Source organism: Aspergillus pseudodeflectus (assembly GCF_044049435.1).
Source record: "Aspergillus pseudodeflectus strain CBS 756.74 chromosome Unknown BJX68scaffold_127, whole genome shotgun sequence".
NCBI lineage: Eukaryota > Fungi > Ascomycota > Eurotiomycetes > Eurotiales > Aspergillaceae > Aspergillus > Aspergillus pseudodeflectus.
In genome coordinates this window covers 1-26746 of record NW_027263903.1, presented here as the reverse complement: position 1 = coordinate 26746, position 26746 = coordinate 1, and the positions used below count along the sequence as shown (strand labels likewise).

Below are 26746 nucleotides of genomic sequence, written 5' to 3'. Positions count from 1 at the left end.
ACCATCAGCAGAGTAAACAACACTCCACGCCAAATCCTCATGCCCGTCCAAAGTTGCACAAACGGAATCGCAAACCCTACACTCGCGAAGAACAGCGGCTCCATCAGATACTTCTGCACGTCAACCAGGTATCGCTCGAAGGTATGCACGAACGTCGGAGACTTGTGCGCCTCTCGCTCGCCCTCCTCGCGACTCGTGACTACGAACGGCGCCTCTGGGTGCTTGCTCGGGATGTATGTGAGGAAGGTTCCTGCGAGGAAAGCCCCGAAAAGTACGGATGTCCCGGCGTATGCGGCGATGGAGATGAAGGCACACAGGACGAGTATCATGAGGACAAGGTTGGAGATGTGGTCGTATCGCGCGAAGTGATATTCGATGTACTTGCGAAACAACGGCGCGAATATATACTTTGTGACGATAGGTGTGACAATTGCCATTGCGACGGAGGCCACTATTGGGCGGCCAATCAGCCAGCCTAGGTTTACGGATGAGCCAGAATTCAAGCGGCCCAGGTCGGAGATCACGCTGTTGAGATTAGTGCCAGATCAATGAGGGAGGTGAAATGGGAATAACCTCGACATGACGAGCCCCACGACGTCGTCAATGACGGCTGCGCTGACTAGAACGGAGCCGACGCGGGTTTGACCGAGGTCGACTGTGCGTGACGCTGAAGATATGACTGCGAATGTCGTTCCTGCTCCTGGTTAGATATTCGAGTTTCACTACATCGGCCGACTTCGTACCTAGCGAAGTGGCGGACAACGCTGCCCCAATGATAAAGGTCTCGACGGCTCCATACCCAAAGCCAAGGTAGAGTAAGAGGTACGAGAGACCAATCGGGAAGCACACTCCTGTCGCAGCTCCGATCATGCTAAGCACAAAATTCTGCTTGAGAAGATCTATGCGCGCACCAAGGCCGCCTGGAGTGGGTTAGCAATCTGTGCAGAGTAGCCTGCCGATGGGGTAATACCCTCGAAGATAATCAGGATCAGACCGACATAACCGAGAGCGATAAAGGTATGCTGCCACTCAAGTTCAAGGATGTCGGCCAGCGGTTTCCCATAGATGATGCCGACCGCGATTTGGCCGATGATGCCGGCGCGAATAATCCTAGCCGATAGCCATTCGGCCAGCGACAGAAAAAGAAAGAACGAGATGATCACTAGGATTTGAACGACTGCACTCGTTAGCTTGCGGTTCCGTTGCCTGCGATGGGGGTCATACTGCTCGGTTCATGATACTGCACGAAGCCACCCGCCATGTGAGTCTCGGCAATCTGGCACAAACTTGACTGCTATCGATATGGGCACAACTACACCGGAATGTCCCTGGCTGTTCACGCCATGAAAAGATAAGAAAATTTCCCTTGGTGGGGCAGTTCACAGGGACCGGTTACATCATCGTTGCATCCGTCGATGGGTCGCCCTTGGATACACCGCGCGGCTCAACCATTGATGGTTCCGGGATTGCGGCGTGGAGACCTTGGCAGTGTGTACAAAACCGGTCGCAGCTGGGCAGCTCCGTCAGGTTTGCCGAGTATCTGGTTGCTGCTCACGGTCGGCAACTGACCGAGAAATGCCCGAAACGTATTGTATATATAGTCGAACAGGAGAGGGTATAGGCTAGTTTAAGTATCAATCCACATCGTCAGTGAAAACAATACACACGCCCTTCCTTGGCGTCGCTACATTCTTTCCATGCTTGACATGAGGACGCAAAACAAGTAGGAAACAATCCAAATACGAAATCTGGCAGTCAGTGCGCAACGAGATCGAGACGAGAACGCCAATGCGATGCCTCCTTGAGCGGCCACCGGGAGCGATTCTTGGCACCTTGGCAGCTGAAACTGGGAGCTTGTTGATCATCTTCTCCTGGCGCTGGGGGGTAAGGTAACTCGAGACAGAACCGACGAGGATTTTTTTAGGAGTCTAACCCAAAAAGGAGCCCGAATATTCATAACCAATTAGACCTTAGCAGTGACATCTACAATGCCAAGATGTTACTCAAGCTTAGCCTTGGCGGCCATGTGGACAGTCACCAACTCCGTATTGGATAAATGTCAGAGTTGATTCGTTCCCTGGCCCAAACTTTAACTTTGCTGTTTTTCTTGGTGCACTCGCCCTTCGAACTACATCCTACCCGACAGTCTTTGGTGCATTCCTCGGTGGATTAGGGATATTCTTCCCTGGAATCGCCCTCGCTATCGCGATTCAGTCATTCTGGCGTGTTCTACGAAAGCAGAAGTATGTGATCGATTTCCTTCGCGGTGTGAATGCATCGGCTGTAGGATTAGTCTTTACGGCTGTGTACCGGCTTTGGGAAATAGGGTATTTGAGTCCCGGGGAACGTGATGGGCAAAGTCTGGCAAAGGAGCCCTGGTGGGTTGTTGTCGCCGCTGTTACTTATGCTGAGAGTGCGTGGTTTAAGGTTCCACCTGCAGCGGCTATTTTGCTAGGTGCTGTGCTTGGGTTGTGTTGGTACGGAGTCGTTGCTCCTGCCTGGTGATAAACGCGGATACTGTGGAATATGCTTGAAGACTACTCGAGGAAAAAATGCGAACAAAAGCTAAAGAGTCAGGCGCGCATAGTGGTATCTCAACTCACCAGGTTGGTTGGCGGAGGCTAAATGCAGAATACTGGATACATATATAGATGAGCACCAACATAGCATCTTCCCATCTCGCCTGAAGTCATGTATCAAACTTGCTAGTCAAAGAAATCTCGAAACGTCATCAAGGATTATAAGGGGTATTCTCTCGCATAATATATACCTCGCCTACTATCACTGTGCATCCAACTGCCATCGATATTCCAATAATAGGCAGATTTACCTTAGCAGATTCTAGATCCCGGATCTTGGTATGCCTTTGTGCAAGACGTCGCGCCATAATAGTCCTGCCAGAGAGGCGCTCAACGCGCAGCTGAACGCTCCGTAGTTGAGATGATCACAGTAGATGCCTAGACAAAGGAATCCAGTGACTCTCCAGCGTCGGTTCTTCCGCGCAGTCTATGGTACAGATTGGAATAAAGGCTTCCCTGAGTACGTTATTTAAAATGCATGGGCAACAGCAGCTCACATAAATAGAAAAGTTAAAACAAGCATTTTTCCCCTTAATGGGGAAAGATGACCTGCAGCCTCCGGAAAAGAGCCGGGGTTTGAGGGAGGGAAGGCCTTTGTCCAACATTATTACCCCCTTGGAAGCGGACCCACTGGTCAGGAATAGTTTATTCTCCAGAAGTGACGGGTGGCCGTTAGCGCCATCCAATGACATCTATTTCCTTGCCGCCGACCTGTGGCTTTCACAAAGTGTGTCCCATCTCTGGAAGACAACTTCTTCGAAAGAAAAATAGTGTTAGGGGGCCAAGGCCATGAAAGCTCGATTTGAAGATTGTTGACTTTTAATTCCGTGTTAACAGCGAACAGGAATAATTTTAACACTGCAATAAAATTATCACTAGGAAAAGTTAACCGTAGTTAAGATTACTGATGTGATAATAATAACGCCTTTTAAAATTATTCCTAGGTTAAGATTATGGATACGATAAAATTGGGGTCCTTTAATATGACGCATCTGCAAAATTTACCGGTGGACCAAAATTAACTCGCCCCCGGTCGATCTCCCAACTTTGGAGAAGTCCTGGATCCGCTTCTTGGTAGATGTTTCGGGCCCTCAGGAAATGAACGAGCGACCGCCGGTCATTGAGGGCGGCGACGACGGGCAGAACTAGTTGGGCCCACAACAATCCAAACTAGTCTGGATCGCGATCCAGAGACAATGAACCCAGATCGACCAGGAGCCTGAGACGCAAGACCCACGAGGACTACAAACTGTGGCCCAAGAAAAACGAACCCTGCCAGATTACGCCTTGTGGATTTGCAACAAACCTGGATCGCAATCCATGGATAAAGATCTGTGTCCGAACCTTATCTAAGGCCTGCCGTCGAACAACCTAGATCACTAGATTATTTCTTTCGGGTTTGAAATAATAAGACTGAGGACACTGGTTTCTAGGCCATGTTCCGAGCACTTTGTTTTGGCTTTTATCTACAAACTTAGCAGGCTGTCATTGAATGGTAGCGGGCACCCTGCTCTGTAAGATCTCTCCTTGCTTGTGCGTCAACTCAATAGACGATAGCTCAATTTATGCGGCTTCGTGATGAATGAAGTATTTGGTAAGTGAGAGGCGTCACGGACAATGGCTATCATAGGAACGTGAGCCCGCGCGAAGAGAAGGGATGGAATCTCAAGGCATATCACGTGGCCATCGGCTATTGTCGGAACATGGGTTCTTCCCCTGTCCTTGGGTGCCGGACTGCAGGGCTTAGTCAGCATCATAAGTATTTAACTAACGTAATTCCCAGTCGATCCGCTCACCCCGGTCGATCCGATCACTCAATACACCATATAAATTGCTATTTTTTAAAGGCAAATTACTCAACCAGTCTTAGTCTATAAGTAATAAGACTAAGTATACAAGTTTTTACCCTTATAAAAATTAATCTAAACCTTTTTTTAAAGTTCTACAACCTATTAATCACTAGATATGTCTAGATTTAATAAAATACAGTAAAATACCACGTAATTTATATTACCAGGGAAAATACTAGGTTTTAGGAATTAAGACTAAGTAGTATATAAGTATACTAAGGTCTGAATATATATATTAAGTTATATTATCTACAGGTCTAAGATGGTTGAGATATTAAGCCTTAAAAAAGGGCAGTTTGTATGGTATATCAAGTGATCGGATCGACCGGGGTGAGCGGATCGACCGGGAATTACGTTAACCTAGTTAACTATCTAAGGTAACTGCTTACTAATAGATGACTAAGCGAGGTCAACCCCAGGGCAGGCGGAAGGGGACGTCCGTATGCTCCGACAGGTTACTCCCGTCGCGAAGTGGGAGTCTGCTCTGGGCATGAATTGGGTATCTCACTGGTTATCACTCTTCACAACACAGAGAGTAACCATGCTCTCTGCAACCGACAATCCATGTTAACCTGACTGCACGAAGATCTCTGGGTACAATTCGGGGTAATGGCTACCAAATCCCCGATAGCGTCCTGGACCTGCTCCATACTACGTGGAAGCCGAAAGCCCCTCTACCGGTTATTTTCAGAGTTTTGACGTTTGCCTGGATATCCCCCCCACGAGCCCCAAAAACGCCTTCTCCTTCAAAAGTAAGTTTCGAAAGGCTGACTTCACGCGTCTGATGAACGCATTCTTACATGGCTCAATAGCTTCCTAACAATCTAAGAAGGGCACACGTGGAGATGACCATAATTCATAAAATTATTGCAGCTGTGTAGGCACTAATAGGGCATATGCCATAGCCATAATTCTACTGAAACCGTGGAGTATGGACATAGAGAAGGAGACCATATGCGTGCATCAGGCATACGTGGCTATGGGTATGGTCATTAAGCGCGCGCAGAGCCGGGTTGCCTTTGCACCAATGGCGCGTATGCGATAGCCATGGATTCCAAGAAAACATGGCCCAAGAACAGGGAAGCTAAACGTACGCGCGCAGGGTACGCACACAAACGGTCCTTCCGTCCAGGGTTGACACACACGGCCATGGAGGCAAACAAGCATCTTTTGTCAGCCTTTTCGGGGGAGCACTATGTCTCATCAACACCTCAAGCGATGAAGAGGTAGTCTTGCAGATGTCCGGTACGCTCGTTGGATCTCAAGAGTTCTTACTGTCAGAACGATCCCGCGGCGATGCATGCCGCTGCGGTCTATTTCCACTGAACACCTTGCCTAGAAACAAGAAATCGCTTGTTTCGCTGGTTCAAATTTCTCAACAGTTCCAGCAGAATGAATCTATTCAACTTTGTTCAAATCGATGTTTGAACAGACTTGCACGATAAGAACGAGTCGCTGAGCGCTAATAGATCCACTTCAGCACTTGGTGCGCGTCACATCTTTAAAAGAATCCGCCTTGGCACAATCGCGCATTGGATTGCTGACTAATGTTCGAAGGTCCACGTGCCACTGCATGAATAACTGTTGAGGTTACCTCCCATCATACCCCTTGCTCCATCATGCATCAATGGCCCTTTCACATTCTCATCATATCCAGACGAATATCTAGAATAGCCTAGTGCGAACCGAGTTTCATCAATAGTCCAAATTTGCGTGTCCGTCGTGGAAATCCCATCCCAAACCCCACGGCAGAGGCATGCCCCGCCCAAAACGAAAAACCAAGGCATGTTCTCAACTAGATTTTGAGCGTGTGAGGTTCTCCAATAACATGTATCTAGGCCGAAGACCTCATTCGGGTCCGAAATAATCAGCGCAAATTGCGAGAACGAAGGAAGCAACATGTTGCGGAGTTAGAGCAGAAGGTAAAGCAGTTAGAGTCAGCGGTAGCGGCGACTAAAGTATCCGTGCCGAGCATGAGCCTAGCAAAGGAGAATCGCATACTTAGAACCCTGCTGGAGTCGATTGGGTTTGACAGCTTATCGCTCGAGGAGTATCTACGGAGCGCCCCTTTTGGTGGTCTGCAGGTGTCGTTGGAATCCGATTTTATCGCTCCTACGGGTCCTGTAGCTGGTGTGGAGTTTGTGGGGTTGGAGCCAGGGTTGATGCCTGTACGCGCTCGAGGTATCCTTTTTATCACAGTACTTTGATGGCTAACCTATGTTCATCAGACTGATCAACTCGACGCTCTCACAACAGGGGAACCAAGTTCCAGTATCCAGAATATAGGCCTCGTTAGCCCAGATGCCTTGGATCTCTCGTACTCTGCCCCGACGCTAGGGGCGAATGAGACCTCTCTGGACATACTTCAGAGTCAGCCTCTAACATGGAACTCTGAATTGTTAATGGTTGAAGACCCAGCCGGTATACTGCACACCCTATATGGAGAAACCTCGCGGTCAGCAAACTCTGTCAACGGCGGGACTACATTATGCAGCGTCGCATTCCACCTCATTATCCAGTGCAACCGCACGGGCAAGGATGTGCTCGAGCTCGAGACGAAGCTGCGGTACGGGTACAAGATGCCCGCTGGCCCCGGGGAAGGTTGCCGGGTGGATAATGGGACTCTTTTGGCTGTGCTTGCTGAGCTTGTTAGCGAACCTGGAATAGATCGCTGCCAGGCTCACCGGGGTTGATTCATTATATTTTCTTGTTTCATCTTGCTTTCTTTTCTTTGTGTTTTATCTTATCCCTCTCGTGTTGCGTCGACTTAAACGGGGTTGACAGCCTGGAAGCAATGCAGTATCTGGTATGTCACCATCTGACCAACGTAGAAAGAGCGGGATGTCACCATTTACATATGGGAAAGTCTTGGCCATGTCTCACACGCGTTATTTAAGCAGCCAGGCTCCGCTAAGAAGTTTCACAATAATATAACAGCCTGCTCATATTTCTTTTTTGCCGCTGTGTAGCTTTTCAATCTGCTCCAAAATGTCAATGCTGTTAGACGAGAGTTTTCTCGACGTGGTCATCGTCGGCGCAGGACTCGGAGGTAATCGCAACCCCCTGGCAAGCTAGATAATATGATAATAAGGTCATTGTTTAGGGATATGTGCAGCGCTAAACCTGCAGAAAAAGTATCCGCATGCAACGTTCGGCGTGTTCGAGAAACATCATCGGATCGGGGGAACCTGGGCGAAGAATACATACCCAGGATTACGGTGCGATATTCCTTCAGAGGCATGTCTGTCAAACTCACCAGTGAATCGAGCTATATCCCTACCGTTTTGTGTTATTAGTTCTCTGGACATGGAGTTTTCCGAAGTTAGTATACTAACTACAACGCCGGCTTTGCAGCTCTACTCATACCCCTTCGCGCCTAATCCTAACTGGTCCTCCACATATGCCTCGCAGCCTCAGATTCTCGACTATATTGAGGATGTAGTCACCAGGCACCATCTTCCAAAGCGCATACGCCTGCAGCAGGAATGCCTTACTGCCTGCTGGAAGGAGGACGATTATATTTGGGAGGTTTATTTCTCAGACTCTGCGTCAGGGACTCTCTACACGGTACATTGTCGGATTCTCATCACGTCTGTCGGCTTCCTTGATATCCCACGCGGGCACGATAGTATCTTCGAGTTTACAGAATTTCAAGGTAGTGTCTTCCACAGCGCATCCTGGGACCATAGTGTCGATTTCGAGGGACGCAATGTTGTCGTGATCGGTAACGGATGCTCTGCAAACCAGTTTATTCCGTGGCTGGTCAAGCACACGGGGTTGTTGAAGCTGACACAGGTAATCCGCAGCGCACACTGGATTGCTCCGAAGACAGATCGCATTATTGGTCCAAAAGAGAAATGGTACGTTCCGCATAGTCACTCCCTCTCATCATCCATTCCCTGCTGTATTCCTCACCAGAATGATTTTTTCTTTTCTTTTGCAGGCTTTTAACCCACATCCCCTGGCTCCTAAAAACCCGTCGCTGGCTGCTTGCGGCAAAATTTGACCTTGCCTTTGCGGCTTTTCGTAAGACCGCACTTGGCCGGTTCCTGCCCACCCATCTGGAAGCGAGCTTTAAACGGTATATGCAGCGAGCCGCACCCGCTTAGTACCACTCGCTACTGATCCTTGCTTTTGCCTTTGGCGCCAAACGTCCTGTGTTAGACCATGGGTATCTTGAGGTCCTACACGATTCCCGAGTCGATTTAAGGCTGTCAGAAAGCATTCGGGTGTCGGGCCCATACTCATTAGAGACGGGTGATGGACAGAAAATACCTGCAGAGATCCTGATTCTCGCAAACGGCTTCAAAACGCAGAGCCTAATCACGCCAATGAAGATACAGGGGCGAGATGGGTCTCTTATATTGGATGCCTGGTACAAGGATGGCAGGTATCCTTCTGCGTATATGGGGTATGTAGACAATATAATCATTGGGGCCTAGGAGTCGCCCCTGAATAACCTGATGCGGCTTTCGCTAACAGCTTGCAGAGTAACAGCTCCCTCCTTTCCAAATTTCTTTATGATAACGGGGCCTAATACACTGCCCTCGGGCCACTCCACACTATTCGGGATAGAATGTTCAGTCGAGTACATTATGCGCGTGCTTCAACCGCTACTTTCGCACGATAAACACAGTGGATGCAGATGGATTGATGTACGCGCTGCGGCGCATGACACGTATAATACTGACATCCAGCACAGAATGGATGGACTGATTTACTCCGCTGATGTGCGCAATTGGTACGTTGATGCGCGAACAGGGCGGAATACGCTCGTGTGGCCAGGAACGCAGACTGAGTTTTGGCTTACACGGTGTGTCTGGCCTATGAGGTGGAAGGACTATGCTCTGGGGTTCTAAACACTATAAATGAACATTTTCTGTCTCTCTCTCTCTCCCTGTACCCGTGTATTCGGGTGTGTCTTGAGATACCCTGCATATTTTCCCATTTAATGCCCCTATTTGACTAGTCTCCTGTCCTCTGGCTCGTTTCTTATCCCTACTACAGTATGAAGTACATCACGCTCTATTGACTAACCCAATCAGCAGCTCTGTCCCGTGTAATAATTAATTTCGGATGGCCTTGTATCATGCCTGACCATCGGCGCGGGATGGTTTCCGCCCGCATAAATGGTGACCTACCAGTTATAGAGCCGTCCAATCAGCGACACAGTCCAGTGATGACAGCATCAGCCGCCGACAACCGAATTTTAATAGTATATCAAGAAGGCGACATCGCCTCTCCACCATCCTTCTCAAGGTTTTTGTTCTCGTAACCACCTGCGATTTTCTAAACATATCAATCACAGCCTGCTCGCAAAAATGACGCAAGAAACCTACAATGCGGTGCAAGTCCGCTACGGCAACATAGCAAAACGAAGCCACGATACTCAACAGTTTAGCAACGCCAACAGCGTTGAGGATAGCCTTGCCCGCGCATTCGGCTACTCGGAGGAGGATCTGGCCTCTCTCCCTGAGAAGGCGAATCTGGGTGTTAGTTGCGGGACCCCGGTTGCTGTTGCAGGGATCAAGGAGGTGAGAATTCCTACAAACGTATCCCCCTGATTACTGGAGCCCGACTCAGAAGGTGTTGCCGCGTGGCTAAATCATCGACGCAGGGCGAAACAGTCGTGGATTTGGGAAGCGGAGCTGGTATTGATGTCTTCCTCGCCTCTCGGAAGGTCGGCCCGCAGGGGAAGGCGATTGGGGTCGACATGACAGAGGTCAGCCACTCACCGTCTTGGCTCGCTGCTTGCCCATCTCGCAACCTAACATACTCCGCACCAGGAAATGATAAGCCTCGCATGCCGAAACGCAGGTCACTCTAACCTGCAAAACACTCTCTTCATCCAATCCCCGATCACATCAATCCCGCTAGAGGACTCCACAGTTGACTGCATAATCAGCAACTGCGTTATTAATCTTGTCCCACACAAAGACAAACCAGCGGTCTTTTGCTGAAATCGCACGACTACTGAAGCCCGGCGGCCGGGTTGCGATTAGCGATATCCTTGCCCGGCGCGAGCTGCCCGTAGCCATCCTGGATGATATGGCACTTTACGTCGGCTGTATTGCGGGGGCAAGCCAGGTGACGGAGTACCAGGCTTGGTTGGAGGGCGTTGGGCTTACGGGTATATTTACTCTTCCCTTAGGTACTCAGAAGCGGTGCGGTAAGGAAATGGAAAGTAACATCCCGGAATATAGATATCCTGTTTGTGGACGCGAAGGCCAATATAAATCTCTACAAGCAGTCCTCGGACACAGGTCAGGGCAGTTGTTGTGGTGCTGCCAAAAAGTCAGTGAGGCTTCCCGTGAGTGAGTTTGCAGACGTTGATTTTAATGCGTGGGTTGGTGAGTCTTATCTTTCCCCCACTCTTTAATCTCTCATCTGGATTGGCATGCCGAATAGACTGATGGTGTTCTAGGGTCCTTTCAAATTTATGCTGTCAAGGCTAGGTCCGCTGAACGAGGTCTTGGAATTACATGCGACGTTGACGCCTCAGAGCCTGCTGAATTTGGCCATTATCGAGAATAGCGATTGTAGCTGTAAGTCACTTTGATCAACCATCTGGTATCCTTCACATAGTGGATCAAGTTTGTGGGCTGCTTCTGGATTCTGCCCTTCCTTCAGCGAGAGAGTACTGGTTCTCTGGTATGATGAGCAAGAGGTTACATGATAGGAGCAGAAGTCGGGGTGAAAATTTCGTTTGTTTGGGGAGGAAAGAAGCGGTTGAAGCTGCTATTAGGCAATACGAATTAGGTTTGAAGACCAGGTCTTGTTCAGTGTCCTTAGCCACGACCCGATTATTGAGGGTCACCTTCCATTCGATGAGATAGCTTATAGACCCAGGAGTGTCCCATTATGTGATACTTCTGGGTTGGCTTGGGTATCCTCAAGGAAGCCGAGGCGATCTAATACGGGCCGATGCAAGGGGGTAGTTCGGTCACCGCACCGTGCGTATAGGTGGGTGAGGGACAGGCCACAGATGACGCTCGTTCGCGACCGAAGTCGCCGGGAGTAGGGCAATACGAGGGGGTGCGTTCCCACCCGCTTATTTGGGTGGCAAAGTCGCTATTCAAGGGCACGAAGCTCATTTCCTCGAGGCAGAAGACGCCACCGAGGATCCTAAACGTTGACAACATTCGGCGTTAGCTTTTAACAGGAGCATATCAAACATAGAGCAATACTGGTCCCTGACAAGCAGAATATGATGATAAATAGAGTCATTGAAGCTATGTTAGTCGGTTCCTGCTCAGCGTTGCTGACTGGCTGAACCCAGGCGCAAGATAGGAACAGGCAGGAAGTTGACAGTTTGCTGTTTCAAGGAATCTGGCCACCCTTGTTTGCACTAGTTTGCATCGAAGCTTCCAGGCGTCCAAGTCCAGACAGAACTAGCGTTTTGGGTGTCAGTGATTCTCGAAATTGTCTGAACCACCAAACGCGTGTCAATTGATTGTTAGCCCCACTACCAAGAACTTAGCGTGATTCTTTTAGTGAGCTACACGCATTGAAATGAGGGAGGTCGTGATGGTCTTTTGCACAAAATAGAAAATATATACGCTATAATATTCTTGTGTACATTTACTCTAATTTAATCAATCCCAGTATGGGCGATATGCCTTACTACAAGTTGCCGAACAACTTGTTCCAAACAACACGTACGATGATCCACATTTGGAGTCGGCAGATTATGATAGAAAGAAGGAATATATTCATCCTGCGACTTGGCAGTGGTGGCTAACCTGGTATCTCGTGGTAATGTGGGCAGCGCTTCTCTTTTGTCCAACTAAAATGAGCCTGGTTGTGCGAGGCATAATTATTTTATATGCATGCATAAAGCCGATCTTCCACGTAGACCGACGGATCTCGCTGGAACGTCATGGAACTCCACACGCCCGGACATCTTTCACTTCTATTGGCTAGGAGCACTCAACCCGTTCACGTGTTGGTGTGCAACCAGTACGAAACCGGCGGCCTAACTCCGACCTCCAGCAACTCAAATTTAACAGCACATCCACCTCGTACAAATTGAACTGAAAGCAAAAGCTTACTTTAACAATGGGACGCGACTGTTGCGGTCCGTCGGCACGTACCCCCCAGCCTGATATTATGCCAATCTCGGCTCCAATTAAGGAGGCAAGCAGTTGCCCGGACGCTTGCTGCGATAGCGACGACACTGAGCGTCTTGACACCATGGCGCCGGGTCAGGGACAGCCCACCCTGGAGAAAGCAGATGATGGCTGCTCTCCCAGTGAGGCCATGGACAGTCAACCCGATAATAACACCGACGCGCCTTACTGTTGCCGTGGCAAAGTCAACCCATGCTGCGACACGTCTTGCCTTGACCGCTTAGCTATACGGGAATGCGAAATGAGTGCCGGGGCTGCCCACGGCCGAGACGGTCAGCCCACCAGTGAGTAGCCGCTCTTTAGAATGATTTCTAAAAGCCTGCTAACTCCCTCCTCAGCTTGCGGTGGAGCCGACCCCAAGGCATGCAGCCAACATAGTCTCTCTGTCCTCGACCGCTATGGCGCCACTCTACAAGCCCTGGGATGTATCTGCCGCGCGCTCATCGCTCTTGGCCAGGAAAGTTGCTGCGAAATCCGCGAGCGCTATTCCCAGGACGGGAAACAGTGCTCTAAAAAGTCATATGTTCACTCCCTTCTTCGCAATTCACTGGATTCCTGCAGTAGCAACGACGCCGTCGTCAAGGACCAGGCGGCCCAGAAGCGTCTTCGCCTAGGAAGGGACATTGGCGAAAGCGCCAGGTCTACCAAGAATCTGTCCGTGGATTCCTGTGTTGTCTCGTCTTGTTCGGAGGACAAGCCCATTAAAGAGGCGCCCGTCAAAAGTAAGTGCTCGAAGCCGTGTTGCTCTGAGGGCAAACCTGCCAAGGAACCTTGGCCAAAGAGTAACTACAGCGACTCTTGCTGCACGGACGACATGGCTATAAAAGAAGGCCCAAAGGAAACCCAGTGCTCCTGCTCTTGCCGCTCCGAGGACCCGGCCGCTACATCTTCATCCGCCAAGTCTTGCTACTCCTTCAAAAAGCCCGAGAAGCAGCCTGCTGCCCAGACTGGGAGCCTTGATTTTGGCTGCTCGGAGACGTCCCATGTCAAACAATTTCCCCCCACGGCCGGCTGTTTCAGATCTTGTTGCCCCAGAGACAAGCGTACAAAAGACATTGACACCAAGAGCATTCATGGGGTTTCGTGCTGTTCTAAGGACAATACCGTTGTCGCGTCCCCTACCAGTAAGGGGGCTGGATCTTGTTGCAGAGCAGCTAAAAATACGATCATCAGAAAGCCGCCCAAAGCCGCCGCCTCTGGCTCTTGCTGCAATCTACAGACGCAGGATATCGTGGAGCCTCCAAAGACTAACTCCGCAGACTCTTGCTGTGCAGAAAGACAGCCGGTCAACCTTCAAGTCTCTCGCGCAGATGCTTGCTGCTCCTCTGCTGCCTTCAGTCCTAGTGTAAAGATTAAGCGAGCTCAGATTCAGGCTATCGCCGACATAGAGAATCAGGGTACCGGCAAGGAACATGTTGTTCTCAGTATCTCTGGCATGACGTGTACTGGTTGCGAGACAAAACTCAACCGAACGCTCGCTACTATCCCCGCCGTCAAAGACCTGAAAACCAGTCTGGTTCTTTCACGAGCCGAGTTTAACATCGATCTTTGCCTTGGCTCAGTAGAGGAGGTCATGAAGCATCTGGAGCGAACAACTGAATTCAAGTGCGAAAGAGTCCAGAACCAGGGATCTAGCCTGGACCTTATCGTCCCCGATGGGCCCTCGAAATTCATTAGTCAGACATGGCCAGACGGAGTTATTGATATGACGCCCGTGGACAAACAGATCGTGCGAGTCGCGTTTGATCCGAAGATCGTGGGCGCTCGAGACCTCACCGAGAAGATATGGGGCCCGCCAATTGAACTTGCTCCTCCGCGCGGTGACCTTTCGCTAGAGGCTGGCAGCAAGCATGTTCGACATGTTGGATACATGACACTTCTCTCCGTTATCTTGACGATTCCGGTCCTGGTAATGGCATGGGCTCCGCTTCCTGAGAGGGAGGTGGCATATTCCTCGGCTTCGCTCACCCTGGCCACTGTTGTTCAAGTTGTCATAGCAGGACCTTTCTATCCCAAGGCCCTGAAAGCTCTCATTTTCTCAAGGGTTGTCGAGATGGACCTCTTGATTGTATTGAGCACTAGTACTGCCTACATCTTCTCGGTGGTCTCCTTTGGGTACCTCATTGCAAGAAACCCCCTTTCAACTGGTCAATTCTTTGAAACAAGCACTCTCCTGGTTACCTTGATCATGGTTGGTCGATGGGTTGCCGCTCTTGCTCGTCAGAGAGCTGTTGAATCCATTTCTATCCGGTCACTTCAGGCATCCACAGCTATCCTTGTCGACACAGGGAGCGGAACGGAACGGGAAATCGACGGCAGACTTCTTCAATACGGTGACACCTTCAAAGTTCTTCCTGACATGAGGATCCCGACCGACGGCACTGTTATCAATGGGTCGTCTGAGGTTGACGAATCCATGCTCACTGGTGAATCTAGACCGGTGGAGAAATATCCCAAGTCTGTGGTGATAGCTGGGTCTATCAATGGCCCTGGAGTCATGACTGTTCGCCTGAACCGTTTGCCTAGCGATAATACTATTAATGCTATCGCTGCAATGGTTGATGAGGCTAAACTGTCGAAACCCAAGCTGCAGGATCTCGCAGACCGGGTAGCATCCTACTTCGTCCCGGTTGTTGTGGCATTAACGATCATCACGTTCGTTATCTGGGTTGCAGTGGGCGTGACTATCCGTGGATATGATGGGTCCGAAGCTACAATCCAGGCTATCACCTATGCCATTACTGTCCTCATTGTGTCTTGCCCCTGCGCTATCGGACTGGCCGTTCCTATGGTCATTGTGATTGCTAGCGGAGTGGCGGCGGAAAGAGGTATCATCTTCAAGTCCGCAGATGCTATTGAAGTCGCTCATAAGACATCGCACGTCGTGTTTGATAAGACTGGGACCTTGACTCGGGGAAAGCTATCTGTCGTCGCGAAGAACTGCGTCGACGAAGACAAGCTCCCGCTTCTTCTAGGCCTCATCGAAAACAGCCGACACCCAGTTTCAGTTTCTGTGGCTGCTTACCTCAAGGATACTGGAGTTATGGCCTCAACTGTTCCTGAGCCCAAGAGCTTTACTGGTAAAGGTGTCGAAACCACCGTGGGCGGCTGGAGACTCCAAGCAGGCAATTCTCGCTGGCTGAACTTATCGGAACATGAACTTGTTCAACCAATGCTTGCTCAAGGATACACTGTTTTCTGCTTTTCTATCGACAATGCGTTACATGCGGTCTATGCTCTTGAAGATGAGCTTCGACCTGACGCTGCGGGGACGATTAAGACCTTGCAGGAGCGTGGTGTCTCGGTACACGTGGTTTCTGGCGACGATGACGGAGCTGTTCAGACATTAGCGTCCAAGCTTAGCATTCCTGGCAACAATGTTCGTTCTCGAAGCTCGCCCGCCGACAAGAGGGATTACATCCAGACGCTCATTGGTACAGGTGCAGACAGCAAGGAACCGGTTGTTGTTTTCTGCGGTGACGGCACCAATGACGCCGTTGCTCTCGCGCAGGCTACGATCGGCGTCCATATGAACGAAGGCACAGATGTCGCGCAATACGCCGCCGATGTGGTTCTCATGCGGCCTTCTCTGGCTGGCATCCCCACCATGATGGACTCCAGTCGGAAATCTGTCAACCGCATCAAGTTCAATTTTGCATGGAGCTTCGTGTACAACACCTTTGCAGTCCTTCTCGCTGCGGGTGCTTTTGTCAATGCGAGAATTCCTCCACAGTTTGCGGGACTAGGAGAGTTGGTGAGTGTGTTACCAGTAATTGCCGCCGCGTTGCTTCTACGCTGGCCGAAGACCTAGGCATAGAGAACCATCATTGTAGGAGTTACACCGGCTGATTTCATAAACTATCCTCGACGTACAATTGAGAACATCGTTCTGAAGACGAAATGGGACATCTCCTATTCATATTTAAGCTCGGCTCGCAATCGCAGGTTGCTGCAATTCTGTCGTTATCGAAAGTCGTTAACCTAGCCTCAAGTGATGTAGAGTCAAATTCTAAGGCATTCATTAATGTGATTATTCCGTTGAACACGCAGCCTTGCAATGCCGTGCAAGTCGTTAGTTAAACTATCATCCAATTGTTCAGCGGCCCATCCACCGCGCGGCAGTTGTTCACATCAACTGTTACCCCAGTGGTGGACTGCGCCTCTAATGTCTGGATGCACGCGTTTAAAGATAAGGCCATCGGGCCCATCAATCGGGTCCAACGGGTTGGGGCTCAAGCAATTGTGGGAACATTCCTCACCGTCGCAACCAGTGTGGCAGAAGCAGAGGCTCACATCGCCTCTGCGCAAAGCCGGTTCTGGGAGACGGGCAGTGAAGATGTGGACGGCCATCCACACCCTACCGGAAACCAACCCACTCCGCAGGAATACGGCTCGGATCAGAAAATTCAGAAGATTCCACCGCTCGCCGTTATATCAGGTGGCAGACGTGCTGAAAAATATCGAGATGGAAACACTGGAAACTATTAATCCATTTACACTAGCACCATGGGAGGAACGACTGCAGACCGATACTGGAGAAACCTCAGAGTCACAAACAGAAGCCGGCGGATCTATGCAGATCGCAGTCAGCAGCTCGGCACGGAATGAGGTGGTAGGATTTGGCGGAGTTATTCAGAAGCAGCCACCCAAGTATAAAAAGCCAAGACTAAAGCCCTTCTCCTTTACACTTGGCGCAAGATCGGAGCAGAAATAAAACCCCGAAACCACTATCCCATCTATGTTACGAAAGAATTATCATAAAAAGCTCTACAGCACGCCAGAGACTAATTAACCTATTTAGCCAAAGAATCCGTACTTTTAGGCGAAGAACTCTGTGCTGACAAAGTTTGGCATCTTGAGTTGCAGAACTCCTTGTCGGTTACTTGACTTGGAGTTGGATAAGAAGATTCCTAGATAGATCAGCTTAAGTAACAGCCGTGCGTCGAGAGGTATACCAATTGTACCCCCACAAATGCCCAGAACCCTGAGGAATCAGCCGAAAAGATATGTACTCGGCCGGTCTCCCGGATACGTATGCCTAAGCAAACATCGGCACCGCACATGTTGCTGTACTCAAAAGATTTCTTTATAAGACTATTTTTGCGACGGTCGCGCTTCTGGCGAATCATCTTCTTGCGTAGTTTTAAGCTCTTTGATACTTTTTGGCTGGATGCATCCATGTTATCTGAAGTAGGTAGAGTCTATCAAGAGTCTCTTGAATCGTCATGGACCACATTAGTTAATGCTTGAATGAAAGGCCAAACTTATATGCGGGTCAAATAGTATCAAATTTACATATGTGCAAAGGACCATAATATAGCGATGTTAGCGCCACTTACCCACCGCGGCCCCATCAAGGCAAGCTTAGTGAGGGTCATCCTTGAGCGCGACTGCGGCGCTAATCTGTGGGTCAGCTTCCGCAGCCAACCAGATTAATTGATCGATTGACTCAGAGTGATTCACAGTTGGTCCCAGCCCTCTTGGCAGGTACTGGTCAGCGCCTATAGTGTACGCAGCCACATCTGAGAAATATTAATTTGTCGCTCATCCATGCAGAAAATAAATTCCCCCTCTGACACGTCCAGGGAATCTGCGGAATTTGCGGCGGCAATTAAGGACGAAAGCAATAGCAAGATCAATGTCTTATCAGGGTTTCGGTTGCAGGCCCCTTGAGATACCAGTTGGTTGCTAGGCAGCTGAGCGGGCTCTCAGTCTGTTGTGGCTCATGAGCCACCACGGACTACGGTCCCCGCGGGATAGTGAAGGACCCGGTCCCGTGATCCGCCTCAGAATCTGGGTACCCAGCTCTATGAGCCATATCACCTTCGTTCTACTGCACGCAGTCTTCCGTAGCCTACGAAGAGTACATGCTCCCAATCCCACGCTTGCAGGCTATTATGGGTTGGCTCGGAAAACTACCCTTCGATGATATTTATCCGCCTTTTAATTGTCTCACTCTTGAAGTATATATTTTCATGAGTCGACGTATCGTACTGTAGCCCTGTCGTCCTGTGAAAGAGGGTCTGGGGTACAAGATTGCTCTTCTGCCTAGACCAAGGAATCCAGTGACTCTCCAGCGTCAGTTCTTCCGCACAGTCTATGGTACGGATTGGAATAAAGGCTTCCCTGAGTATATTATTTAAAATGCATGGGCAACAGCAGCTCGCATAAATAGAATAGTTGAAACAAGCCTCTTTCTCGATGCGGAAAGATGACCTGCAGCCTTCAGAAAAGAGCCGGGGTTTGAGGGAGGGAAGGCCTTTGTCCAAGGAATAGTGTATTCTCCAGAAGTGAAGGTGTCCGTTAGCGCCATCCAATGATATGTATTTCCTTGCCGCCGACTTGTGGCTTTCACAAAGTGTGTCCAAAATCTGGAATACAACTTCGTAACAAAAATAGTGTTCGGGCCAAGGCCATGAAAGCTCCGATTTGGAGATTGTTGTCCCACCAGATGACTTTTAATTCCGTGTTAACAGCGAACAGGAATAATTCTAACACTGCGATAAAATTAGCACTGGGAAAAGTTAACGGTAGTTGAGATTACTGATGTGATAATAATAACGTCTTTTAAAATAACCCTAGGTTAAGATTATGAATACGATAAAATTAAGGTCCTTTAATCTGACGCACCTGGAGACCTATCTGTGACCGTTACTTCTGGTACTTTATCTGTCCAATGGAGTCGGAAAGCATTAAGAAGTCGCTCCAACCATTGTTTTATTTTCCAACCTCGGGATCGGGCATTACATCATACTGGAAGCTGGACGCTACGCCTCTACACGCAAGATGATAGTGAATTTTCTGTTGGCTTCGAAATATCATGCGTGGATTGATCTGAACCATGTATGAGAATAACATTGGTGGCCTCTTCCAATTGCAATCCCTGGAATTATAAATCCATCAGAGAAGACATATTATAGCTAGCAGAATTACTGTCAAATTCGATCTGCGATGGATATCACATCTCGCTGCCTTTGTCGTCCCTATTTTCGGTGACTTGGAAGAGAGGAGAATCCGCTATTTTTGGGCTATGGCTTTGGTTGACATCCAATCTCTGGCTTTCATCACCTGAAATGTTACTAGTGGTAGGTGCTGGCGCGTAGGGATGCGAAATGCTTTCGCGGACAGGATGACTGGTGCCAGTTTGTATAGCACCTTCATCAGTTACCTCTTTTGCCGCAAAAAGAGCAAAGTCTCCAGAGTCAAAATAGACACGTTTCTGTTTCTGATCAATCATAACTCGAATGGACTAGGAATCTAAACATACCTGTTGCCCAAGTTTATGTCCGCCAGGGACTTTTCCATAGGCGCTAAGGATATGCCTCTCATGCTCTGAGAGGGACTAGAGTCAAATCTAGTGAGCGCACATTTGTTACTACCGCAAAAGAATAGACTAACCTCAGCATGTGATTCATTATCTCTGTCCGAGCCCATTTTGATTCGTCCCAGGTAGGCTTTACTTTAGAGAGAGCAAGCGTTCTTTCATATCCTTTCATATCATATCGTTATCAAGAATCCAATTGTTGAAAGCAGGAAGGATTTTCTACAGGTGACGCCCAGGTGACGCCAAGGTGACGCAATAACATGGATGGGTTGGAACGGTCGGATTAATTTAGCCCGACGGCACAACTACCCTATTGTGGCGGACAACCAATAGCGACTGGTGGAACTTGAACCCGTGTGTTGTTGTTTTTTTTGAAACGGTGACGCGACTTACCAGCTACTGATCCCACTTCATCTCCTCCTTTTGAACTTTTGAGAAATAGCAGCCTTTGTTTAAACGATAGGGGATTATATTTATTCTTCACTTGAATTCCCAGGGAGGCAATGAAAAGATGGGCAGCCAGCAACCACCAAGGGCGATTGCCCCTAAACCAGGAGATAGCATTTTTCGAACAGATATCAGTTTCCACCCTCGGCTGCAGAAGGTATCCAGTGCTTGTCTAGAATGCCGGAAACGAAAACAAAGAGTAGGACTTCTTACTTATCCCGTGGAGACTCTTCTAATTGCTTTATAGTGTGATGGAGCCAGTCCATGCTATTTCTGCCGTCGCAGCGGGCACGATTGTGTGATTGACGAAGAGGGTGATGGGCGTCGCAAAATTGCACTAAAGCGCAAGATCGATTCTCTAGAACAGGATAACGAAATGCTTCTTGGACTTATTCAGACAATACGCGAGGCTGATGAAGAGAGAGCACTTGAATATTTCCGCTTGATTCGGAGCAACTTGGCACTTGAAGACATTTGCCAGCACCTTCTGCCGCGAGATTCGAATAACGAAGAACCATCAGGGACTGCATTGAACCGAGAAAGCTCTCTTGAGCCCCAAAATACAAGACAGTCAAGGCCTGGTGGTGCAGGTGGAATTATGGACATTGAGTACCTGACCTCGAGGTGTGCTAATTCATTCGCTGTGCCTCACAATAGGTGACTCATTAGCCCCCACTCCCATCAGGGTCAAAGCCATCGCCCACTTTCCGAGAGACTTTTACCTCAAAATTCTGTTAACTGGACTCCCACCTCCAGGTGGGAGAAAGTTGGGCAGCTAATATCTCCCTGTCTGCAAAAATTGCCCTCTCCCACCCATTCTTGCCTTCTCGAGTCTAAACAGACCAACACATTGGACCTCGAATAGCAGAATAAACATACTGAAATGTAACCACTGCTCAAAATGCTCGAGCCATGATTCAATGAAGGGCAGAACAAACAAAGGCTGCGTTCCGCTAGTTTTGGTGGAGCAATGGACTACTCTCAAGAGTTCGTTATCTCGGGTTCAGCAGCTTAGCGTTGCTGACTGACTGCTTGCATTCGCTCGTTGTTCTTGCGGCTCCCCTAATTCTGGACTCCGTACATTCTGTGATTCTGAACGAAGTTACAGTAAAATGTTCTGGAGGGAAAAACATCAACGGGGGTCAAAAACAATAGCGGTTCCCCCCTTGGAGCGAGATGGTTGGAGGTCCACCGCCAGTCGCGCCGATTTCCTTGTTACGGGTCCGGAGACCCCTAAGCGTCTCTATGGAAACCCCTGGAATACAGCCTGATCGGATCACCAGGGATGATCGGACTACCCGGGAATTACGTTACCGGTCATCCGTTGCTGTCAACAAGACGTAGAGCATGGCAAATCCATTCCACCAAACATGTGTACTCTTACGACAGCGCTGGATCATAGCTGCGAGATTCTCTTGCGAGAATTACGAGATGTTGCAATCGACCACAAACATTAATATAACATGCGACATATAAAGTACAGTAAATTTCTTAGAAATGCCCATATAGCTCCTCACAGTAAGATGCTAAAATTCATCATTTCATCCTTCCAAAACCTGTGCCTGCTAGCGACATAAAGATCGCCCGGCCTCTGGGGTACTCCAAGGTGGAGAAAGGAGAAAGCTAAGCCAATAATCGTGGACACAGATTCACCATGGGTCTCGACCACGGAGCGATATTCAAGCCCCTCCGCATCAAAAAAATGGCGTATGACAGAAGCTCTTTCTCAATGGGCGAACGCTGATCTAGGCTCGCATAGCCCTCCGAACTGCCATGCCCGTTTATGGGACAATGGCCTGCGGGCTTTTGATAATCTCTCTATCAGCCAATAGGCGTGTTTGCCCAGGTAAATAATTAAGAGGACAGGGCCGGTTAATCAGCCAAGATCGATGGAAGATCTCCGGGGACGTGAGCTGTGTCGTGGTTTCGGGCGACAGTCAAAGAAAAGAGCAGTTCGAGGCCATTAACCATTCCCAATGAGCTTCTCCTACAGATATCAGAGTTCCTCGAGCCGAAGGAAATGAATACCCTTATCCTCACATGTCGGCAACTGCACGACACGTTCAAAAACCCCCTCTACCGACACGCTGTAGGGCACTGCCCAGACTTCATCAAAGCATGGGTCGGCGAAAAGGGACAAGTGAATACAATGCGCGAATTCGCCAAAGCGGGCGGCGACGTGATCAAAGGAAGACTGTTTTCTCTAACCTGCGTCCGTTGGTGATGATAGCTAATCGTCGGCTCAGGAATGCTGGATGTATTAGGCGGTCGAGGATTCTGCCGTGTCGCTGATCCTGGTGAAGGACATTCCGCTCCGGTCACGTTTTGATTTCCTAACTACGTCATCAACTGGCGGTCAAGGCTCACCTTGCTGTGAGTCAGTTGCAATTCACACACGCTGGTTCAGTCGTCCCAAAGCAACGAGGCATCCAGCTTCAGCTTCTATTTCTCATGTATTTAGTGCACTGAAGCTGCTACATTAGATGAACCGGACCTTCATATTGTGTGGTTGAACACCGAACATTACGTACGTCGCGATCTCCGACAGAGCACAAGGGGCTTGTCTTAAAAAATCCCTTGAACCAGCCTAGATTCAACATTACAAACAAGGTCAGCTACTGTAACTTGCCGTTCCTCTGGTCTCACACCCGGGCTCCAACATTTCCCCACTTAGGGGAGAGGCCAAAGAACTCATCTCTGTTCAGGAATCTGAGGGCTTAGTATCTTGGTTGCTGTTGTTGCTAACATCCTCGTTTGACCGCCACCAGATGAGCAGAGACAGCACTCAAAATAGTAATTACAGCGATACAAGTGGTCAAGAAGCCAGCGAGATCAATACAGAAACCCCGGACTATTACCGAGAATATCTCAGACGACTCATAGCTGTGATTTCGAATAATGAGGGGGAGGCCGTGGACGGGCTGATTACGTTCATTCGCTCAGGCGCTTCGGATCGGGATATCTTTAAGGCATTGCTGGAACTTACAGCAGATTACAGCTCTTGAGAGCCAACAAATAGGGCACCTTGATTATAGTTCATAGCCATGACTAGCTAGGGCTGGTCCCTCGAATCCTTAAAAGCTTGTTTCGCAAATTTTCTTTTTGCTGGCCACCTCTCTGCAAAGTTCTAATCACCTTATCTCCTTTCTTCTCGCGGCTCCTCCTGGCAGCGACTCGGTTGCGCTCTAGCGTTGATTCATGAAAAATCACAGAGCAGTGGTAGGGGTGTTGCTTGTGACTGGATAGGCGGATGTGGACACAAGGATGGATATGGTCGCGCGCCACTGTCAGCCGTTAACATTGGGAGGCCGCAGAGCCGTGGTAGGGATGCTTCTTTAACACGTCTATAAGTTGGATAAGCGCTTTCATCGGCTGTGGGTGCATCCAGACTCGGCTCCGCTATTACACCTAGGAATATAAGTGCTGCCCTTCGGGTTGATGAATGGGCAAGCAGCCTTTCATGCAGGGACGTGTACGTCACCGCCTTCTTGAATGACCTAGTGTTTAATCCACATTAAAACATACATTGGAGGGAATCTTGCTGTACGAGCTTCTCTGCTTGTACAGTTGATACTGAGCACTTCTTTTTATTCAATGAGGACCTTCAACATAATACCCATTGAACTAGAGTCTGCCGATAGGATTGACCCTCAACTGGCATGGCCGTCAAGATATCGCAGGTGGACGTCTCGCTTTACATCCTGATTCCTTCGAATATCATTCTTCAATCTAGTATGTATATGTACCATGCAATGGTACCCGCAGAGAAACAAGTTACAAACAAACGCGTTGATAAAGGAAATTGTTGAGGTACCAGCCCTCAATATGCAGCGTCAACAAAGGCAAAGAGGGGGTTCCTGTCCACAAATGTTTTAGGTCGCAGGTGTATTGGAAATCTAAATTGGGCCGAGGGCGGACAATGGGCGGCGTGAGATAGTTCCATGCTTTCTCTCAGCATGGTTCATCAATGCCGATTTACTCTCCAAATGCTCCTCGCAGATGCTGCATTTAACCCGCATGTCTTTTGGATATGGTATGACATGAATGTCAACAAAGTGACGGGTGAGTGACCCAGGTGTACAATAGTCTTTAGACCGCTCATGTTCTGGCATAAGAGGATTTCCCAGACAGAGAAAGCAAACCGTCGGACGGTCCTCTTTCCTTTTAATGCAGACCGATGTAATCGCTTGAGAAATGGTGGTCTGTGGCCCATCAGACGAAGGGCATTTTTGCCTTTTCGCGGAAGGAGCAGACGATAAAGAATCCATGGCAGGACGTTTCTATGCAGGGTTTGGTCGTCTCGTGGGTGATCCCTCCTCCACGTCACAAAAAGCAATGACCGCATTGATTGCGGTAATCCGACGCTGGTATTCCTTTTCGACAGTGGCGCCCGGCATGCTCAAGATAATATCGAGCAGGATCATATGCTGCGGGGTCATATACCCTGTTCGCTCCAGAGCACCCTTCACCTCGTCATCCAAGAACTTCCCGGCAAGTTGCCTCTCGCAGTCAATCACTGGCTGCTCGTTCTTATATCTTTCCAGATTCTCACGCACTAAGCGGTTACGTTGCCGTTGCCACTCATTCCGAGACACACGCTGCGCCCGGAGATGCCTCCGGACCGCGCCTCTGTACTCATCCTCGGACTTCGCCACACGGTCAAGCGCCTGTCGAGCGGGAGCTAGTAGCTCCTTCTTCACTTTCTTCTGATTCTGATAATCGCCGAAGCGTCGCTCAAAGTCCCGTTCCGCTGTCTCAAAAGCCCGCTTCATCTCGTCCCGGAATTGTTTTCTTTCACAGACCCGCGTCTGCAGTGTTCGCACGCGCGGAATGTTGTTGACACAACTAGTGTCCTCGAGCTTGTACGGTCGGCGGGGATCAATCGACCGGCTCATGGATGCTGCGAACCGCATCAGCTGTTTCTGAGCCGGCAGTCCCCGGACAATGGCCTGGGCGTCAACATGGATGCCCACGCTATAATGTTTAACGAAGGTGTCGATGTTCGCATGCTGTAACATCACGTTCTGGAGCTCGTTCGTCACATCCGCTGTTCGACGAAGGAGACGGCAGTGTTAGTAAGGACATGATCGTTTTCGATGTGAACAAACCAGATAACTCACAGCTGTCATTAAATGCTTTCGCCGCCCCATAACGGAGACCATACGGCTTTGTGACCTGTTCAAACCCTGTGATTTCGCCTCCCCGTTTCATCCGATATCGCAGCGCTCCTTCCGTTAGTCGCTCCTCCAAAGCAATTCGAAGTCCGTCGGATTCGCGCATTCCCTGACAGAACACAAAGTGATCGAGAATTTCATCTTTCAATTTCAGCGGCTGTTCTCCAAGCCCATCCAAAACACCAAGGTTATATAGATTTTCGGGACAGTTTAACACTAGGCCGTCTTTGGAGATATTCTTGAACGCCTGGATACGGAACAGCATCCCGAGAAGGAACACATGAGGACTGAGGACCAATGTCGGGTCAAAGACAATTTCGGGAATAGGGAAGGTATTCCTATTCCATACACAATTAGCTCTATCTGGCATGCGACTTCACGCGGAGACAGCGACGTTACAATAAAAAAGGGATTGCCCAGGACTCACTCTTCCTTCTCGCCCAGAAACGTCTTGGTAAACCTTGGGGTCAAGTAAATAAATAATCGTGGGCGCCCTCCGTCCGGGTGACGGATGAGAGTCAGCTCAAGATCCCTATAGCGTAAGTTCAGCAGAGCCCCAGGGCGGCTACCGGTGATGGCCGCCAGCTGGCAGAAGAGGAGGAGTTGGATCCGAAGCCACCCGAACTGAAAAGTCATCTCCATCGTCGATAATAGCACGCGAGCGAACTCCGCCACATCTTCAATGTACATCGTCGCTTTCGGTCGGCGTCCAGAACGGAGGTCCTTCTCTCGAGCAACGATCGCCAGTACCTGTAACTCATCAGATTAGACTATAATTGATCCGATCACCGGTCGCTTACATCTAGAATCTTGACAATGAGGTCTTTGCTTAAGCCGTGGCCTACCTCTGCCTTGTAAACCAGATGCCACCACTTCCAGAATGTCTCCAGTGAGCTTTTGTATCGTATTCCTGGTGTCCGGCCCCCTTTTTTGTTTCGTCGCCGACTGCATCGCCACGAGAAGAAAGCTTTGAAGAAACGGACTGTCTCCTCGGAGTCGGAAAGCCAACGGAAACGTTCGGCAGGGTCGTAGTTGCCCTCGCGGCAGAACCTAGAGAGACAGGCTATCTGTTAGCACCAGTCTTGAGACTTGGATCCCGGCTGTTTCTCACCGGTCCCAGTAATCCCGTGTCTCGTCCAACTTAGCCTGGGTCCTTGGGCTGTAGCGTTTCTGCCGTAGTTGGGAGACGTCGAGACATTCAGCCTCCTGTAAGAAGTACGCCGCAGGGAGTTCCCGTTCCTCC

The 26746-nt window shown here is 49.4% G+C and overlaps 8 protein-coding genes across 8 annotated transcripts; 5 read left to right on the top strand and 3 right to left on the bottom strand.

The window, feature by feature from the left end:
- Nucleotides 1–28: 28 nt before the first annotated feature.
- BJX68DRAFT_273650 (cation:proton antiporter) lies at nucleotides 29–1261 on the bottom strand (the record flags this gene model as incomplete). The annotated part of the gene is made up of 5 exons (XM_071047513.1): nucleotides 29–525; nucleotides 580–694; nucleotides 744–920; nucleotides 971–1177; nucleotides 1225–1261. Coding segments are annotated over 5 exons (1033 nt in total), but the record flags the coding sequence as incomplete, so codon positions are not given.
- Nucleotides 1262–6040: 4779 nt separating this feature from the next.
- Nucleotides 6041–7368, top strand: BJX68DRAFT_43172 (bZIP transcription factor). The gene is made up of 3 exons (XM_071049155.1): nucleotides 6041–6212; nucleotides 6268–6597; nucleotides 6658–7368. The coding sequence occupies exons 1-3, from the start codon at nucleotides 6186–6188 to the stop codon at nucleotides 7120–7122; spliced, it is 822 nt and encodes a 273-aa protein (XP_070891921.1). The 5' UTR covers nucleotides 6041–6185; the 3' UTR covers nucleotides 7123–7368.
- A 2382-nt stretch (nucleotides 7369–9750) lies between these two features.
- On the top strand, nucleotides 9751–11303 carry BJX68DRAFT_274729 (UbiE/COQ5 family methyltransferase; the record flags this gene model as incomplete). Its single annotated transcript, XM_071047713.1, has 6 exons — nucleotides 9751–9963; nucleotides 10047–10151; nucleotides 10216–10377; nucleotides 10409–10559; nucleotides 10633–10779; nucleotides 10854–11303. 6 exons carry the CDS (start codon nucleotides 9751–9753, stop codon nucleotides 10961–10963), a joined length of 888 nt encoding a protein of 295 aa, XP_070891920.1. The 3' UTR covers nucleotides 10964–11303.
- Nucleotides 11304–12436: 1133 nt separating this feature from the next.
- BJX68DRAFT_274727 (cation-transporting P-type ATPase PCA1) lies at nucleotides 12437–16369 on the top strand (the record flags this gene model as incomplete). The annotated part of the gene is made up of 5 exons (XM_071047712.1): nucleotides 12437–12842; nucleotides 12897–15871; nucleotides 15902–15937; nucleotides 15968–16327; nucleotides 16364–16369. The coding sequence occupies exons 1-5, from the start codon at nucleotides 12488–12490 to the stop codon at nucleotides 16367–16369; spliced, it is 3732 nt and encodes a 1243-aa protein (XP_070891919.1). The 5' UTR covers nucleotides 12437–12487.
- Nucleotides 16370–19195: 2826 nt separating this feature from the next.
- BJX68DRAFT_251127 (uncharacterized protein) lies at nucleotides 19196–20101 on the bottom strand. Its single transcript, XM_071042353.1, has 3 exons — nucleotides 19957–20101; nucleotides 19826–19900; nucleotides 19196–19777 (listed from the first exon to the last, which is right to left on the bottom strand). Exons 1-3 carry the CDS (start codon nucleotides 19990–19992, stop codon nucleotides 19517–19519), a joined length of 372 nt encoding a protein of 123 aa, XP_070891918.1. The 5' UTR covers nucleotides 19993–20101; the 3' UTR covers nucleotides 19196–19516.
- A 166-nt stretch (nucleotides 20102–20267) lies between these two features.
- BJX68DRAFT_43118 (Zn(II)2Cys6 transcription factor domain-containing protein) lies at nucleotides 20268–21307 on the top strand. Its single transcript, XM_071049154.1, has 3 exons — nucleotides 20268–20528; nucleotides 20577–20953; nucleotides 21015–21307. The coding sequence occupies exons 1-3, from the start codon at nucleotides 20394–20396 to the stop codon at nucleotides 21106–21108; spliced, it is 606 nt and encodes a 201-aa protein (XP_070891917.1). The 5' UTR covers nucleotides 20268–20393; the 3' UTR covers nucleotides 21109–21307.
- Nucleotides 21308–22678: 1371 nt separating this feature from the next.
- On the top strand, nucleotides 22679–23895 carry BJX68DRAFT_251125 (uncharacterized protein). Its single transcript, XM_071042352.1, has one exon. The coding sequence runs from the start codon at nucleotides 23098–23100 to the stop codon at nucleotides 23332–23334; it is 237 nt and encodes a 78-aa protein (XP_070891916.1). The 5' UTR covers nucleotides 22679–23097; the 3' UTR covers nucleotides 23335–23895.
- A 714-nt stretch (nucleotides 23896–24609) lies between these two features.
- On the bottom strand, nucleotides 24610–26709 carry BJX68DRAFT_273647 (DUF3435 domain-containing protein; the record flags this gene model as incomplete). The annotated part of the gene is made up of 5 exons (XM_071047512.1): nucleotides 24610–25376; nucleotides 25450–25841; nucleotides 25931–26253; nucleotides 26304–26553; nucleotides 26615–26709. Coding segments are annotated over 5 exons (1827 nt in total), but the record flags the coding sequence as incomplete, so codon positions are not given.
- Nucleotides 26710–26746: the final 37 nt, after the last annotated feature.